We start from the raw sequence: 15,477 nt of genomic DNA, 5'->3' as shown, positions 1-15,477 counted from the left end.
GTTAACTGGGATAAGTTAGTTTGAGAAGAGTTTGATGAAGATTCTAGTATAAACTGGAAATCTTGTCCTCCTAGAGCAGAGCTTCTCTGCCACACTTGGCTCAATGCTCTATAAAATACTAAAGAGCAAGGATGGACCACACTAACTAGTACTTGCAGTTTCTTAAAACCATATATTCATTTTACTAAAGGAGCTATCCCTCCCCACTGTCAGCTAAACCAATGTAATCCAGTACAGATTACCATCTCTGCTCCCCAGAGTTCTTCCCCTTCATTAAACCATTTCTATGGTATAGGAGCAGAAGTCTCAGGATCCTTTGAAATGTGCTTCATTGCCTCCTCACTTCCTGTACCTTTTTCTCCCTCTCCTAAGTTCTCCTCTAACCAACATTCTCTTGTTATATACCCAATGATAAAACCAAAGTAGTTGTTGTAGAGGTTAACTATTTAAAACAAACTATAGCAATTGAAACAGGGTATCAGGATGCAAATGCTTGGCTGGAATGGATAAAATATTGTTTGCACGATAAACAAAAGTGACTGTAACGCTTGTGCAATAGGCAGACCAGAGACCCGGATTGTTCCCTTTCCACTTGGGTGGTCCTCTCAGGGACCTGGCATGAGCTGTATGGTAGCTGTCTTCCAGAACCCCACAGCCTGGGGCAATGAGTCATGCAAGGCTCTTTTACTGCTGTTCTCTGAGGTTAAGAGCCCTGTGGGTCAGCCCTCAAGGGCCTTCTGGCCTCCAGCCCCTGATGTTAACTTCAACTCATTCCTTTCACAGCAGGGGGAAAAGTTAGCATTCCTTGAAGATTTAACAGGGTGCAGTGTAACCAAGCCTTTCCAAGAGCTTACCAGTCAGTCTGTCCTTGTTCATCCCTGAGCATAAGTGTGGTGGTATCATGGGGGACTATTGCTGGATACTCTGCCAAGTTATTAGAGCAGCACTTGTGCTCTAGTCCAATTCACCATCCCTTTCACTGTAGCATTTCATCAACATGATTACAAAAAAAGAGAGAAAATCATAAAAGAAGAAGTGCCTTATATGGGTCCTTTGACCCCCATGTTTATGTAAATGCTATTAGAGCTCAATGAGGAGAACCAGATGGATTTAAAGCCCGTGATCAAATAGCTTCAGGATTTCAGTCAATATTCTCGTGGGTAAAAATTAATAAAAATGTAGACTGGATGAATTACATCTATTATGATCAACAGTGGTTTATTAACTACGCTAGAGATGCTGCTAAAGAAATAGCAGTGCAATTAGGGGCTACTAGCCAGATGCCTTGGGAAAATAGAATAGCCTTAGACATTATATCAGCAGAAGGAGGAGGAGTTTGCATCATGATTAAAACTCAATATTGTACCTTCATCCCAAACAATACTGCCCCTGATGGAAGTATAACAAGGCATTGCAAGGTCTAACTGCTCTGTCCAATGAGTTAACCAAAAACTCAGCAGTAAATGACCCCTTTAAAAGGTGCCTAGAAAAATCATTCAGTAAATGGAAAAAAAAAATCATAGCCTCAGTTCTTACTTCTCTCACAGCCATAGTAGGCGTATTCATTCTTGTTGGGTGTTGTGTCATACCATGCATCCGTGGGCTGGTTCACAGACTCATACAGGCAGCACTTACTAAAACCTCCCTTAATTCTCCTCCACTTTATTCAGAGAAGCTTTTTCTTTTAGAGAATCATGCAGAACAACTAAGCCAAGACATTTTAAGGAAGTTTGAAGAGAAAGAACTGTAAAAATTCAAGATGAAGAACTGTTAAATATAGTGAACCCCAAGTTTCTATTCAAAGAATCAGTATGTCAGTATGTTCAGCTCTGTTATTGATTCTCCATTTTAAAGTTTAACTTCCTGGTTCCCTTTGCCCCCTCCCTTCTAATTTCAGTAAACAACTTTCCCACCAGTCCTAATCAGTAGTTCACATCTCTTCCCCTGGTCACCTGCTTTGATATGACTCACCCCTGGTCACCTGCTCCATCCTGACTCATCCTGAGCCACCAGTTCTGTAACTGCCCTTCCTGCCAAACTACATGCCTCACCACTCTGGCTCATACTCCTGCTCTTTTTTAAAATAGCCAATTGGAATTGCTTAGACTGTGCAGTCCAACCTAGCCAATAGGGGAATGACACAGCAGTAAAGGCTATCTCCATCAGGAATAATAACCTGTTCTCCTCCTCTGTCCAGGTGTGCTCTCACCATTTTTCCATCTGCAAGGAGCACTCTTTCTGCAGAAAGTAAAAATTGCCTTGCCGAGAAAATTAAATTTATGTTCGAGTGCTATTTCTTTGTGACACCAGGGAAAAAGCATTTTGCATTTCTAATGTAAGGGAGATGTGAGAATAAGAGTCAGTAGTAGGAGTAGGAGATGTGACAACACAAGCAAGTGTTTGGAGTGAAAGAAGGAAGAGTTCATGAGCCAAGGAATGCAGGCAGCCTTTAGGAGGTGAAATAGGCAGGAAAACAGATTATTCACTACAGTCTCCAGGAGAAAACAGACTTGACATCTCCTTGATTTATCTCACCTAGGGGTGTTTGCCAGCACCTCTACTAACACTACATTAATACATTTGCATTTCCCAATGAAGAAGGTTGAAAGGTATAATGTATAATTTCCATTTGGATCTTCCCATTAATGTAATACTCATTTCCACTTTCTCTTCTATTATCTCTCTGAATCATTTCCCTATGTTTCTATCACCTTAGAGGTTTTGCTGCCATATTACTTGATAGGAAAATAGCAAGTTTTAATACAAGATGTGTGATATGAGCCCAATATTGTAATAAACATTTAACCCTATATGTATGTGTGCATAAGTTACATATATGTGTGTATATATATATATATATGCATATATATAAAATGGGTAAATACACATAATGTACACATACATATATAGATGTTCATGTACACCTGTATCCACATATTATCTTTAAAACGTATTCCAAAATGTAAGTAACTTCTTCTGGGAGATGAGCTGTGAGAAGCATAACAAATTATGTTACTTCTTATTTCTTACATTTCAAGTAGAAGACAGGAAAAGTGGTGAATATAATTTAACATAAGATACTTAGTTGTCTATTCTTTGGAGATGACATGAGGCTAATTATATTAGGACCATAGCATAAAATTATCATCCCACTTATGTTAAAAGTAAAATAATATAGGAGAAGCTGAGAAAGATTAAATCTTTGTAATTCTTCTTAGAAATTTTGCCCAGCCAAGCATGGTAGCTCATGTCTGTAATCCCAGCACTTTGCGAGGCCGAGATGGGTGGATCACTTGAGGTCAGGAGTTCAAGACTAGTCTGGCCAGCATGGTGAAACGCTGTCTCTACTAAAAATACAAAAATTAGCCTGGTATGGGGGTTGGCACCTGTAATCCCAGCTACTTGGGAGGCTGAAGCAGGAGAATCACTTGAACCCTGGAGGTGGAGATTGCAGTGAGCCAAGATCATGCCATTGTACTCCAGCCTGGGCAACAAAAGCAAGACTCCATCTCAAACAAACAAACAAACAAACAAAAACCAAAAAGAAATTTTGTTTATGTTTGAAGACAGAAGCATGATAGAACACATGAGCAGCGATATGAAAGCATGTATTTATACTTCATTACATCATTCTAAGTTGGAAACATGAAGTAATAAAAGTAATCTGATTCTTTATTTAGAGATAAAGTAATGACACTTCAAAGTAACACCAGGCCAGGCGCAGTGGCTCACACCTGTAATCCCAGCACTTTGGGAGGCTGAGGCAGGCAGATCACAAGGTCAGGAGATTGAGACCATCCTGGCTAACACGGTGAAAACCCGTCTGTACTAAAAATACAAAAAATTAGCCAGGTGTGGTGGCGTGCACCTGTAATCCCAGCTACTCAGGAGGCTGAGGCAGGAGAATCACTTGAACCTGGGAGGCGGAGGTTATAGAGAGCTGAGATCACACCACTGCACTCCAGCCTGGGTGACAGAGCAAGACTTTGTCTCAAAAAAAAAAAAAAAAAAAGGAACACCAATGTGGATATAAGGATTCTAACATTTAATGTCCATTCCACCCTTTGACTTATCCTCTGAATATTTCCCTAGAGGTTAGAGCTGCCCCTGGACACAGTTTCTCACTTTCAAATCCAATCCTCAAGTAACTCTAACACTCACCCAAAATAGCTTCCCTACCCTCTTCCTCTTTGTCGTTTCTGTCCTTATCATTTTGAGAACCAGCATGGCCTCCTGGAACTCTATTTTCTTTAATTTCTGACCTACATTATGCATAAAAGAAGGAAGGTTTAATAAACTGACTCAGCAAATAATAATGCTTTTTATTTAGAACATGCAGAAAAGAAATGCCTTTGAATTATAATACACAAATCATATTTCTCTATTTAATAATAACATATTAATAACTCAACATTAGATAAGTATGAGCATTATGTGACAGTCAATGCAACTGTTACAGAGTATGGAGAATAGCAGATATATTTGCACAGTGAAACATAGGAAACTCTCCGTAATGGAGGTCGAATGTTCACTAGATCTTCAGGGAAGGGAAAATGTGAGATGACAGGTGAGAAAAGGCATTACAGATAGTGAAAGTTGGATAACGCCCCAGAGGAAAGAGAGCTGCAGGGACTGCACAGCAGCAGCCAGGCCATCTGCTCTTCTTCAGACAGGAATGAAGCACAGCTGGTAGAAGGGCGGCACAGAGGCAAATCCATTGACAACTGGAGTGGTGTCAAGGTTCTTTGGGTCAACCAGAGATTTCAGGTTAAAGTTCTGTAAAATGGAGGTCAGGAATAAAAACAGCTCCATGCGGGCCAGGGCTTCTCCCACACAAATCCGTTTTCCTGAAAATAGCAAACACAGAGAGCAGTTACTCCTCATGCGTAACTGTGACAGTGACAAACACTGTCTCTGTAACTGGCACAAACAGAATATGCAATAACTGTTCAGTGAATCGTAGGAGAGATGAAGAGATAGATGGGTGGATGGGTGCATGCATGAATGAATGGATGGATGAGTGGATGGATAAATGGATGAATGGATGGATGGATAGGCAACTGAAAAATGAATGGACATACTTACTCTTCACCTAATATCAGATCTTAACAGGCACCCTGTATTCAACAAATATTTGTTGAGTACCAGCTACATGCCAAGCACTTTATTAAAATCTTTCAAGAGACTTTAAATGTCTTCATCAATCTTTCTTTAGAAACATACATTTCTTGTCCAGTGGGTTGAACTGAGAAGGGCTTAGAGGAGGAGGCTAACATACTGTATTTCCCTTTGTATTTCTGGCTCAATATGCAGCCAAAGATTTTTTTCCTCTAGGTACTTTCAGGAGCACATGTCTAAACATGTCACCTTCTCACTTTAAAACTTTAAATGGCTTCCCTGTATGTCCTATAGGATAAGGTCCCAATGGATTGATCTGGACCCTCACATTCTGTTTCCAGTCTGATGATCCACATCACTCCTTACACTCTTCAAATCCGATACTGTCAACTCTAGGCATAGCCAGTCATCATCAGTCTCCAACACACCATGAGGTTTCAAATTTTATATCATGCTGCTCCTTTTAGCCAAGATGAACTTTTCTATTACCACAGTCAGGACATAGGTCAAATTTTATCTCCTTTTTTACCCTCTTTCTCATTTCCTTGAGCAAGAAAATGTTGCCTTCTCTGGGTTTCCTCAACATTATATTTATATTTCCATTGAAAAATGTGCTATGGTCTGAATATGCCTCCCCCAATTTCATATGTTGACACATAATCCCAAAGCAACATTACTAAAGAGATGGCTCCTTTTAGGAAGTGAATAAGTCAGGAGGGCTCTGTCCTTGCTAAAATAATAACATCAAGAGATGCAAGGGAGCCATTTCTCCCCTTTTGCCTTTTTTGCCCTTCTGCCATATAAGGATACAGAGGGGGCATTATCTGTAAGGAACAGGCCCACATCAGACACTGAACTTGCTGACACCTCGATCTTGGAACTCCCAGCCTTCAGAACTGTGAGAAATAAATTTCCATTATTTATCAATTGCCTAGTCTTGGATATTTTGTTATGGCAGAAGAAACAGACAGCATGGATCACCTAGAATAATAATTACTGATTTATTTATTTATTTATTTATGAGTGTGCGATATGGTTGGGCTCTGTGTCCTTACCCAAATCTCATGTCATATTGTAATTCCCAATGTTGGGGGAGATACCTGGTGAGAGGTGATTGAATCATGGGGGATAATTTCCCCCTTTCTGTTCTCATGATAGTGAGTGAGTTCTCATGAGATCTGGTTGTTTAAAGGTATGTAGCCTTTCCTTATTGTTCTCTCTCTTCTGCTCTGCCATGGAAAGATGTGCTTGCTTCCGCTCTGCCTCCCACCATGATTGCAAGTTTCTTGAGGTCTCCCAGCCATGCTTCCTGTACAGCCTGTGGATCTGTGAGTGAATTAAACCTCTTTTCTTCATAAATTACCCAATCTCAGGTAGTTCTTTAAGGCAATGTAAGAATGGACTAATACATGTGCTAAATGTGAATGCTTGAAGGAAGGTTTCTTTTCTTGTTGTCTTGGTATCTACAGTGGCAGATATAAAGCAGACATTAAAGGTCATAGAATAAAGGAAGGAGATTCTATCACCAGATGCTCAGCACACACATTTCAAGTATGGAGATCCAACATCCAAGATACATGGCCATGACTAGGGGAACATCATGGTGCTCTGCATCACTGCAGAGTATCCTGCTACATTCCCAATGTCCCCCTTATCCCATCCATGGTCATTTGGCAAAGGTTCTAATATCCTTTATTTAGAGCCAATGTCCTGCTCCTGTGGCTCATTATCTCCTTTAATAGCCCTGTCTTCTCTTCTTTTCATCCTCTCTGCCTCCTTTGAGGTAGCTCAAATGTCTTTACTGCTATTAAAATATTACTTATGCCTCACTTTGGGGTATAAGAGTACAAGAAGCAGACAGCTTTTCCGTCTACCTCCCAACCCCCAACAGCCTGTTCTTTCCATATCACAGCTTCAGTCCTATTGAACTACAATGATCTGTTTACTCTGCTTTCCAAACTCAGAAGTGAGCCTTTTAAGACCCTATTCTGTGTTTGTGGATAATTTTATCCTACAAGCCCAGCCTAGGGGGTGAGGGACACCATGTGGAAGACACTCAGTGAAGTTCTGGAGTGAGATAACTTCCTCATGGCTAGTGAGGAAAATGTAATTAGTTTTATCTTCCAGAAGGAGTTCTTGGGTACCTCAGTGGTGTACCTAGAGGCAGAATTCAACCAACCTATATTTCAGCTTTCTCAATTTGGAAGAATTGGATTAACTCCCCAAAGTCCACTAATCTGGCCCAATAATTAGGATGTATCATGAGCAGGGTGTACACAGGCATTCAGAACAGTGCTCTTGATCATGTACAAAGAGTAATTGTACCACTGCAGAGGAGGCACATGTAAGTTCCAATGGATCAAAAAAGTTATCTTGTACCCTGAAACACAAATGGAAATAAATTTATATTACCTGCTGAGAAAGGCATGAAGTAGTTACTTTTCTTAAAATTGCCACCTTCATCCAGAAAGTGATGAGGGTCAAACATCTCTGGGTTGGGAAATTCTTTGTTGTCATGTAGCACAGAAGTCAGGGAAATTAATATGGTTGTGCCCTAGAAACAAGAGACATAGATGAACTGAGCTGTAAAGAAGTCATGAAGGTTGAATAAACAGTGGTAATCATGTAGTTAAATCTTTTGATGTGCAGATGAGGAAATCCCGTTCCAAAGAAGAGCAGTACCATTTCCAGATGGATAGACCAAGTAATAAGAGTCATCAACTTAAGGCCCATGACAATAATCTTGCTAAAGTGCCCTGCAATCACATTTGAAGTCCTGAGTACTTGGATACTTGGGTGCAACCTTCTGAATCTGTCCTCCTTTTCATCAAGCTTGGACACTAGTGGCTGTCCACACTTGCTTCTCTATTCCATCACTTCAGTTTTCACCAACCTTATGTGTAGAGTATAACTAAAAGTTGAAGTCTCTGTTGACATTGGAAATGGCCACAGTATCTGTTCACAGGGCATTTGTGAATAAACATATGATTGAATTTCAAATGACATCTTCTGGGATGGTAACAAGTGTAGTGGCAAGGATAAAACTATTGAGTTCTTGTCATTGCCATGCAGTTTGTTTGTCTTCATTTAAAGATATGGGAGAGATATTCATTACAGATTAATCCTAGCTTAAAAATACGGAAGGAATGATGAAATTAGAAAAATCACCTATTTGTAACCATTCAGGTCAAGATCATCAGGTCAGATGAGGATCATTAATGAAAGATAAAACTATTGGATGTGTGACTTGGGAAACAGGGTGTTCTGTCTTGAAGTACCATGCCATAGATTTTCATCATTCACGCATAAAAAGCAGAACCCCTTCAATGGAAAGATCTGGCAGATTCCAACTTATTAGGTGAGGATCTTAGCATAACCAATAATGGCATATGTGACATTATATGCCCCTGCCTCACCACTGTGATTCAGCAGAATATTCAAAATACTATGTAGTTTTCTTGCCAAAGTCATAACTGGAATATAATATTTAGAAAACAATTACCCAAAATGAGCCCCAGGAAAATTTAAATGACTAATTGCTCAACTCTTCACAGAGATCAACATACTGAAAGGAAACAGAGGAAATGGACTCTTCTTGATTACAGGAGATGAAAATAACAGGATACTGAAACTACGTGCTTATTTCTTGGCTGGAGAGTGAATTGCAAGAAAAAAGTGATTAAAATATTATTTTAAAGTTGGGAAATTTTAAGTAAAAGCTGTATAGTAAATAATATTATTGTATTAATAACTCCACAGTATGAATGCTATTATTATTATGTAGGAGGAAACCATTGTTATTGTGCTATACATACTGAAGTATTGAGGTGTAAATAGATGGATGGACAGATATCAGAGTAGATATGTATACACACTGCCATATGTACATATACATATGTGTGTGTAATGTTATTTATTTTAAAAAAATTTATAATAAAAATGTTAGGAAAAATTCTACCCCCTAAATTTTCATATAAATAGTCTATAATTTCATTTTTTAAAAAATTCCCTTGAATATTTATAAACAAGTACTATATTAAAATGTTATTAAGATACCAAAGCAGATTTATTTCAACAAATGTTACTTGAATAAGTAGAAGTTTATAGACATTGAAGCATGACCACTATTACTTCATATTATGAAATAGAAATTAATTTGAAATATGTCATTGATCTAGATATAAGAGCTAAAACAAAAAAATTCTGGGAAAGTTGAAAGCCAGTCTTTGGAATCTTGTGCTGACAAATATTCTTTAAATATGACATAAAAGCACAAATCAATCGCACATCTTTGCAGAAAATTCTACTGGACAGGGATGTCTTATATTAGGCATCAATAAAAAATACTCCCTGCACAAGTCCATCCTGCCACCTGTTTTTGTATAGTATGTGAGCTAAAAGTATTTACATTGAACAAATGCAAACAAGAAACAATATTTTTGAAACAAACATTTTATAGGAAATTTACATTTGTTTCTATAAAAATTGGAACATATCAATCCTCATTCATTTGCAGATTGTGACTGCTATCATGCTACAATAGCAGATGTCAAGAATTGCAACAGAAACCACATTGCCTGAAAAGTCTAAAATATTTACTATCTGGCCCATTACAGAGACAGTTTGCCAACTCCTGTCTCAGACTATCATCTCCAGCTAGATAAGTGGATACAGCCTGTAGCAGAAGAACACATGTATCTGATTTGTAAAGAGGGTAGAATTGGCCACACAGTGCTGTTTTTTTCTGCACTGGGCTATTCCACGAAGAAGGGATTCAATGGGTAATCCCCTTGGGCTCTGGCTTCTCAGGGCTCAAAAGATGTCAGGCACAGCATGAGCTGCCCTGCATAGGGGGGAATGAAGAAGCTCATCAGATGCAGCGTTCCCCTCCAGGAGGTCACCAAAGCTGATGCAGTGAACTGGGGAGACTGGCAACTCCTGCCTGATTCTTCAGTATATTTCTCATTTAATTAGTTACAGGAGAAGTAAGTTTCATTACCATTACCCTCAGACCCTAATTTTGAGAAGCGAAAGTCTCCTGGTTATCTCCTGTGTTTGTGAAAACAGAGTGCATTGAAGTCTTTTCTCTTGTACTAAATCAGTGACCACTAGGGTAAGCCCCATAATCTCTAAGTAAATTATCAATTCTGTCTTCTTCAAAAGATGACATTATTAATTGCAACCTTACCAAGTCTCATTGCTTTTTCCCCTTGAAAATACAACTTTCAGTTATATTATTTTTTATTTTACTAATAATATGTATTGGTTTTGATTGGAAAAGAGTAGGTTTGAGATGGCAACTGGAGTGTCTGGATAAATACAGAAACCATGTGATAGAAGGCACTGCAAAGCTGTCAAGACAAAAATTGGTCTCAAGCTTCCAAAGGTAGGAGAACCTCAGAGAGCTAAGCTAACACTGACACTCAATTTTCAACTGGATTCACATTATGTCCAATTCTGAATCATGACAACAGGTATCATGTCATTATGACTGCCGATGGGAGAGGAATGAATCTTTCTTTGAAGAATATAAACCTCCTCTGCAATTCTTCAATTTCTTACATATACCATCTGGTATTTAACCAAAAGTTATCAGGCATTTCAAAGATACAACTAAGTGATCACAAGAAGAAAAGTGGGGAGAGGGAACGGCAATAAAAACAGACTCACATTAGGAAACATTTCTTGCATAGTTTTATAAGGCTGGCATAATCTTAATATCAAAAATCTTGAAAATTCTGAGAAATAAAACTATAAACCAAATCTCTTGTGAATGTAAACACTGAAGTCCTAAACAATATGAAGAAGGCCAGTTCATCTCTATGTGCATACTTATTTCTATTTAGTGAGAAATGTAAGCCCAATATATATAATCTGATGTTGTGTGGATATTTGTCCCCTCCAAATCTCATGTTGAAATGTGATTCTCAATGTTGGAGGTGGGTTCTGGTGTGAGAAGTATTTAGGACATGGGGGTGAATTCTTCATGAGTGGCTTAAACCTCTTCCCACGATAATAAGTGAGTTCATATTCTGTTAGTTCACACGCAAGCTGGTTGTTTAAAGTCACTTCTACTCCTTTTTCTCTTACTCCCTCTCTTGCCATGTGACATGCTTGCTTCCCCTTCACCTTCTCCGAAGATTGAAAGCTACCTGAAGTCCTTACTAGGAGTAGATGCCTGCCCCCATTATGCCTCTTGCACAGGCTGCAGAGCCATGAGCCAAAATAAAACTCTTTTATTTATAAATTACCCAGTCAAAGATATTCCTTTATAGCAATGGAAATGGACTAACACACAATTATATAAATAGATGCAGAGTATTGATTTGATAAGATTTTACACACAATTATGACATATATATATATGACAGCAAACTTCTCTAATCTGATAAAAAATATCTACCAAAATCTACTTCAAGCATCATTCTCAATATTGAAATGGAAAACTTCCACTGCTTCCTGCAGATTAGAAATGAGAAACAAGGATCCCCACTGTCACCAATTCTATTCAATGCTCTCCTAGAAATTCTAGCTAATGCAATAATGAATGCAATAAAGAGACATTAAGCCCATGAGAAATGGAAAATAAGAAATAAAACAATATTAACTCAGATACAGTATAATGTACACAGAAATTACAATGAATCCAGAAATAAATTATGAATAGTGATTAGTAAATTTAGCAAAGTTGACAGATTAACATCATCAGAATGATAAAAACTATTTATGTTCCACAACAAAAATATTAATTATCTAGGGAAAACCAAAGACTCGAAAGCCATGACAACAAAATCACGACATTCCTGGTTAAATAAAAGAAACCCCACACAAATTGGAAGCATAATTATATTCAGGAATGGAAAGACTCAACGTGTCAAGATTCAGTTCTTTCCAAACTAGCCTATAAATTTAGTGTCACCCTGACAGAAATTCCAGCCCAAGGTTTTGGGAAATTGACAAACTAATACCTTTAAAATTTATTTGGAAATATAAGCACCTAAGAGTAGCCAAACCAATCTTGAAGAAAGATAATAAATCTGGAGAACACACACTGCCAGACACTAGGACCTGTTACAAACCTTTATAGCCCCAAACTGGAAACAAGAGAAAGTCCAGTTAAACTGCCATACATATGAGTTATGCACTTCTCTCACCCGGTGATGGTAGAGGTTAAAAATGATACTATGAATTTGGGGACTTCAAAAACATGGAGTTGCAGTGTAGGAGAAACAAACTCACCTTGGGAATGAGATAGTTTCTGAATTTAATGTCACAGGTCACTGCATGGGGCAGGCTGGTGGGGAGAAGGTCAATGTATCTCTGGACCTCGTGCACCACAGCATCTGTGTAGGGCATATGGCTCCTGTCCTGCATGCAGGGGCTCCGGTTTCTGCCAATCACACGTTCAATCTCTTCCTGGACTTTAGCTGATAAGACACAAGTAAAAACTGATGGAAAAGGAGAAAAATGGCACACTTGTTGTAGCAATTCAGGGGTACATGAATCATGAAGGTATCCAAACATCATTATAAATTTAAATTATAGTGCTGGAAGTATATGCAAACTTAAAGAGAGGATGGTTACAGATGCACAAATGTGTAACTGCCATAAACCAGGCATTAAGAAAAATCTGTACACATATAAGTGGAGAAAATTCTCTTCAATAAAGGAAGACAGGAAGAAATGAAAGAAGGAAGAGAAGTCCACAAAACAACCAGAAAACAAATAACAAAGGGGCATGGGTAAGTCCTTACTTATCAATAACAACACTGAATGTAAATGGAATAAAATCTCCAATCAAAAGACATACTGACCTGTTACTGACCTGGATGGAAAAACAAGACCTATTAATCTGTTGCCTAAAAGAAACACACTTCACTTATAAAGACACACATAGGCTGAAAATAAAAGAATGGAATGAGACACTACGTGCCAATGGAAATGAAAAAAAGAGCATGAGTTACTATATTTAAAACAGACAAAGTAGATTTCAAAACAAAAACCATAAGGAGACACAAAGAAGATCACTATTGGTGATAAAGTGGTCAGCTTGGCAAGAAGATGGAACAAGTTTAAATATATATGCAACCAATAATGCAGCACCCAGATATATAAAAGACATATAATTAGAACTAGAGAGAGATAGGCCCCAATATAATAATAGCTGGAGACTTCAACACCCCACTTTCAGCATTGGACAGGTCATCCAGATAGAAAATCAACAAGGAAACATTGAAATTCATCTGCACTATAGATCAAATGGATCTCATAGATATTTGCAGGATATTTTATCCAACTGCTACAGAATACATATTCTTTTCCACAGCACATGGATTGTTATCAAGAATTGATCGTATGTTAGGTCACAAAACAAGTCTTAAAATATTCAAAGAAACTGAAATAATATCAAGCATCTTCTCTGACCACAATGTAATAAAACCAGCAATCAATAACAAGAGGAATTTTGGAAACTACACAAATAAATGGAAATTTAAAAATATGCTCATAAATGAACAGTGGGCCCATGAAGAGATTAAAAAGAAAATTGAAAAATTTCTTGAAACAAATGATAATGGAAACACAACATACCAAAACCTAGGGGTTACAGCAAGACCAGTACTAAGAGAGAAGTTTATAGCTACAAGAGCTTATATCAAAAATGGAGAAAATCGACAAACAAACAATTTAATGATGCATCCTAAAGAATTAGAAAAGCAAAAGCAAATTACAACCAAAATTAGTAGAAGAAAAGGAATAATAAAGATCAGAGCAGAAATAAATAAAATTTAAGTGAAGAAAACAAAACAAAAGATCAATGAAACAAAAAGTTGCTCTTTTGAGAAGTTAAACAAAATTGACAAACCTTTAGCCAGACTAAGAAAAAAAAAGAGTAGATTCAGATAAATAAAAACAAATTAAAAAGGAGGCATTAGAACTGATACTGCAGAAATTCAAAGAATAATTAGTGGTTACTATGAGCAACTATATGCCAATAAATTGGAAAATCTAGAAGAAATGGACAAATCCCTACACAAATATGACCCATCAAGATTGAACCAGGAAGAAATCCAAAATCTGAACATGCAATAACCAGCACAAAGATCAAACGAGAAATAAAATCATCTCAGTAGAGAAAATCCCAAGACTGGCTAGCTTCACTGCTGAATTTTACCAAACATTTAAAGAAGAACTAATACCAACCCTACTCAAACTATTCCAAAAAATAAAGGAGAAGAGAATACTTCCAAACTCATTCTATGAGGCCAGCATTACCCTGATACCAAAATCAGACTAAGACACATCAAAAAAAAAAAAAAAAACTACAGGCCAATACACCTGATGAACACTAATTCAAAAATCTTCAACAAAATACTAGCAAACCAAATTCAACAATACAATAAAAAGGTCATTCACAATGACCAAGTGGGATTTATCCCTTGGATGCCAGAATGGTTCAACATGTGCAAATCAAGCAGTGTGATACATCATATCAACAGAATGAAGGATAAAAACCATATGATCATTTCAGTTGATGCTGAAAAAGTATTTGATAAAATTTAACATCCCTTCTTGATAAAAATTCATTAAAAAAACTTGAGATAGAAGGAACATACCTCAACATAAAAAAGCTATATGACAGACCAACAACTAGTACTATCCTGAATGGAGAAAATGGGAAGTCTTTCCTCTAAGATCAGGAACACAACAAGGATGCCCATTGTCACCACTGTTATTCATCATAGTACTGGATGACCTAGCAAGAGCAATCAGACAAGAGAAAGATATAAAGGCTATCAAAATTGGAAAGGAAGAAGTCAAAATATCCTTGTGTACAGATGATATAACCTTATAGTAGGAAAAACTAAAGATTCTACAAGATAATTATTAGAACTGATAAACAAATTCAGTAAAGTTGAAGGATACACAATCAACATAAAAATCAGTAGTGTTGTTATATGCCAACAGTGAAAAAAAAGAAAAAGAAATTTAAAAAATAATCCCATTGAAAATAGCCATACATAAAATTAAATACCTAGGATTAATTTAACCAAAGAATTGAAAGATCTCTATAATGAAAACTATAAAACTCTGAGGAAAGAAATTTAAGAGGACCCAACAAACAGAAAAATATTTCATGTTCATGGATTGGAAAAAATCATGACAATATTGTTAAAGTGCCCATACTATCAATACAATCTACAGGTTCAATAAAATTCCTATCAAAATATCAATGGCATTCTTCACAGAAATAGAAAAAATAAATCCTAAAATGTATATGGACCCACAAAAGACCCAGAATAGTCAAAACTATCCTAAGCAAAAAGAACAAAACTGGAGGAATCACATTATCTCACTTCA

The 15,477-nt window shown here is 37.3% G+C and overlaps 1 protein-coding gene across 1 annotated transcript in view; it reads right to left on the bottom strand.

The window, feature by feature from the left end:
* Nucleotides 1–3,587: 3,587 nt before the first annotated feature.
* CYP2C9 (cytochrome P450 family 2 subfamily C member 9) overlaps nucleotides 3,588–15,477 on the bottom strand; it is a 59,238-nt gene continuing 47,348 nt past the window's right edge. Inside the window, exons 7-9 of the mRNA XM_004049827.4 lie at nucleotides 12,358–12,545; nucleotides 7,531–7,672; nucleotides 3,588–4,847 (exon numbers count right to left, since the gene is read on the bottom strand). Of these exons, the coding sequence (XP_004049875.2) occupies nucleotides 4,666–4,847; nucleotides 7,531–7,672; nucleotides 12,358–12,545 (512 nt within the window). The 3' untranslated portion in view covers nucleotides 3,588–4,665. The remainder of the gene's footprint in view (nucleotides 4,848–7,530; nucleotides 7,673–12,357; nucleotides 12,546–15,477) is intronic.

The sequence above is a fragment of the Gorilla gorilla genome, chromosome 8, assembly GCF_029281585.2.
Source record: "Gorilla gorilla gorilla isolate KB3781 chromosome 8, NHGRI_mGorGor1-v2.1_pri, whole genome shotgun sequence".
NCBI lineage: Eukaryota > Metazoa > Chordata > Mammalia > Primates > Hominidae > Gorilla > Gorilla gorilla.
This window is presented reverse-complemented; position numbering and strand designations above follow the sequence as displayed.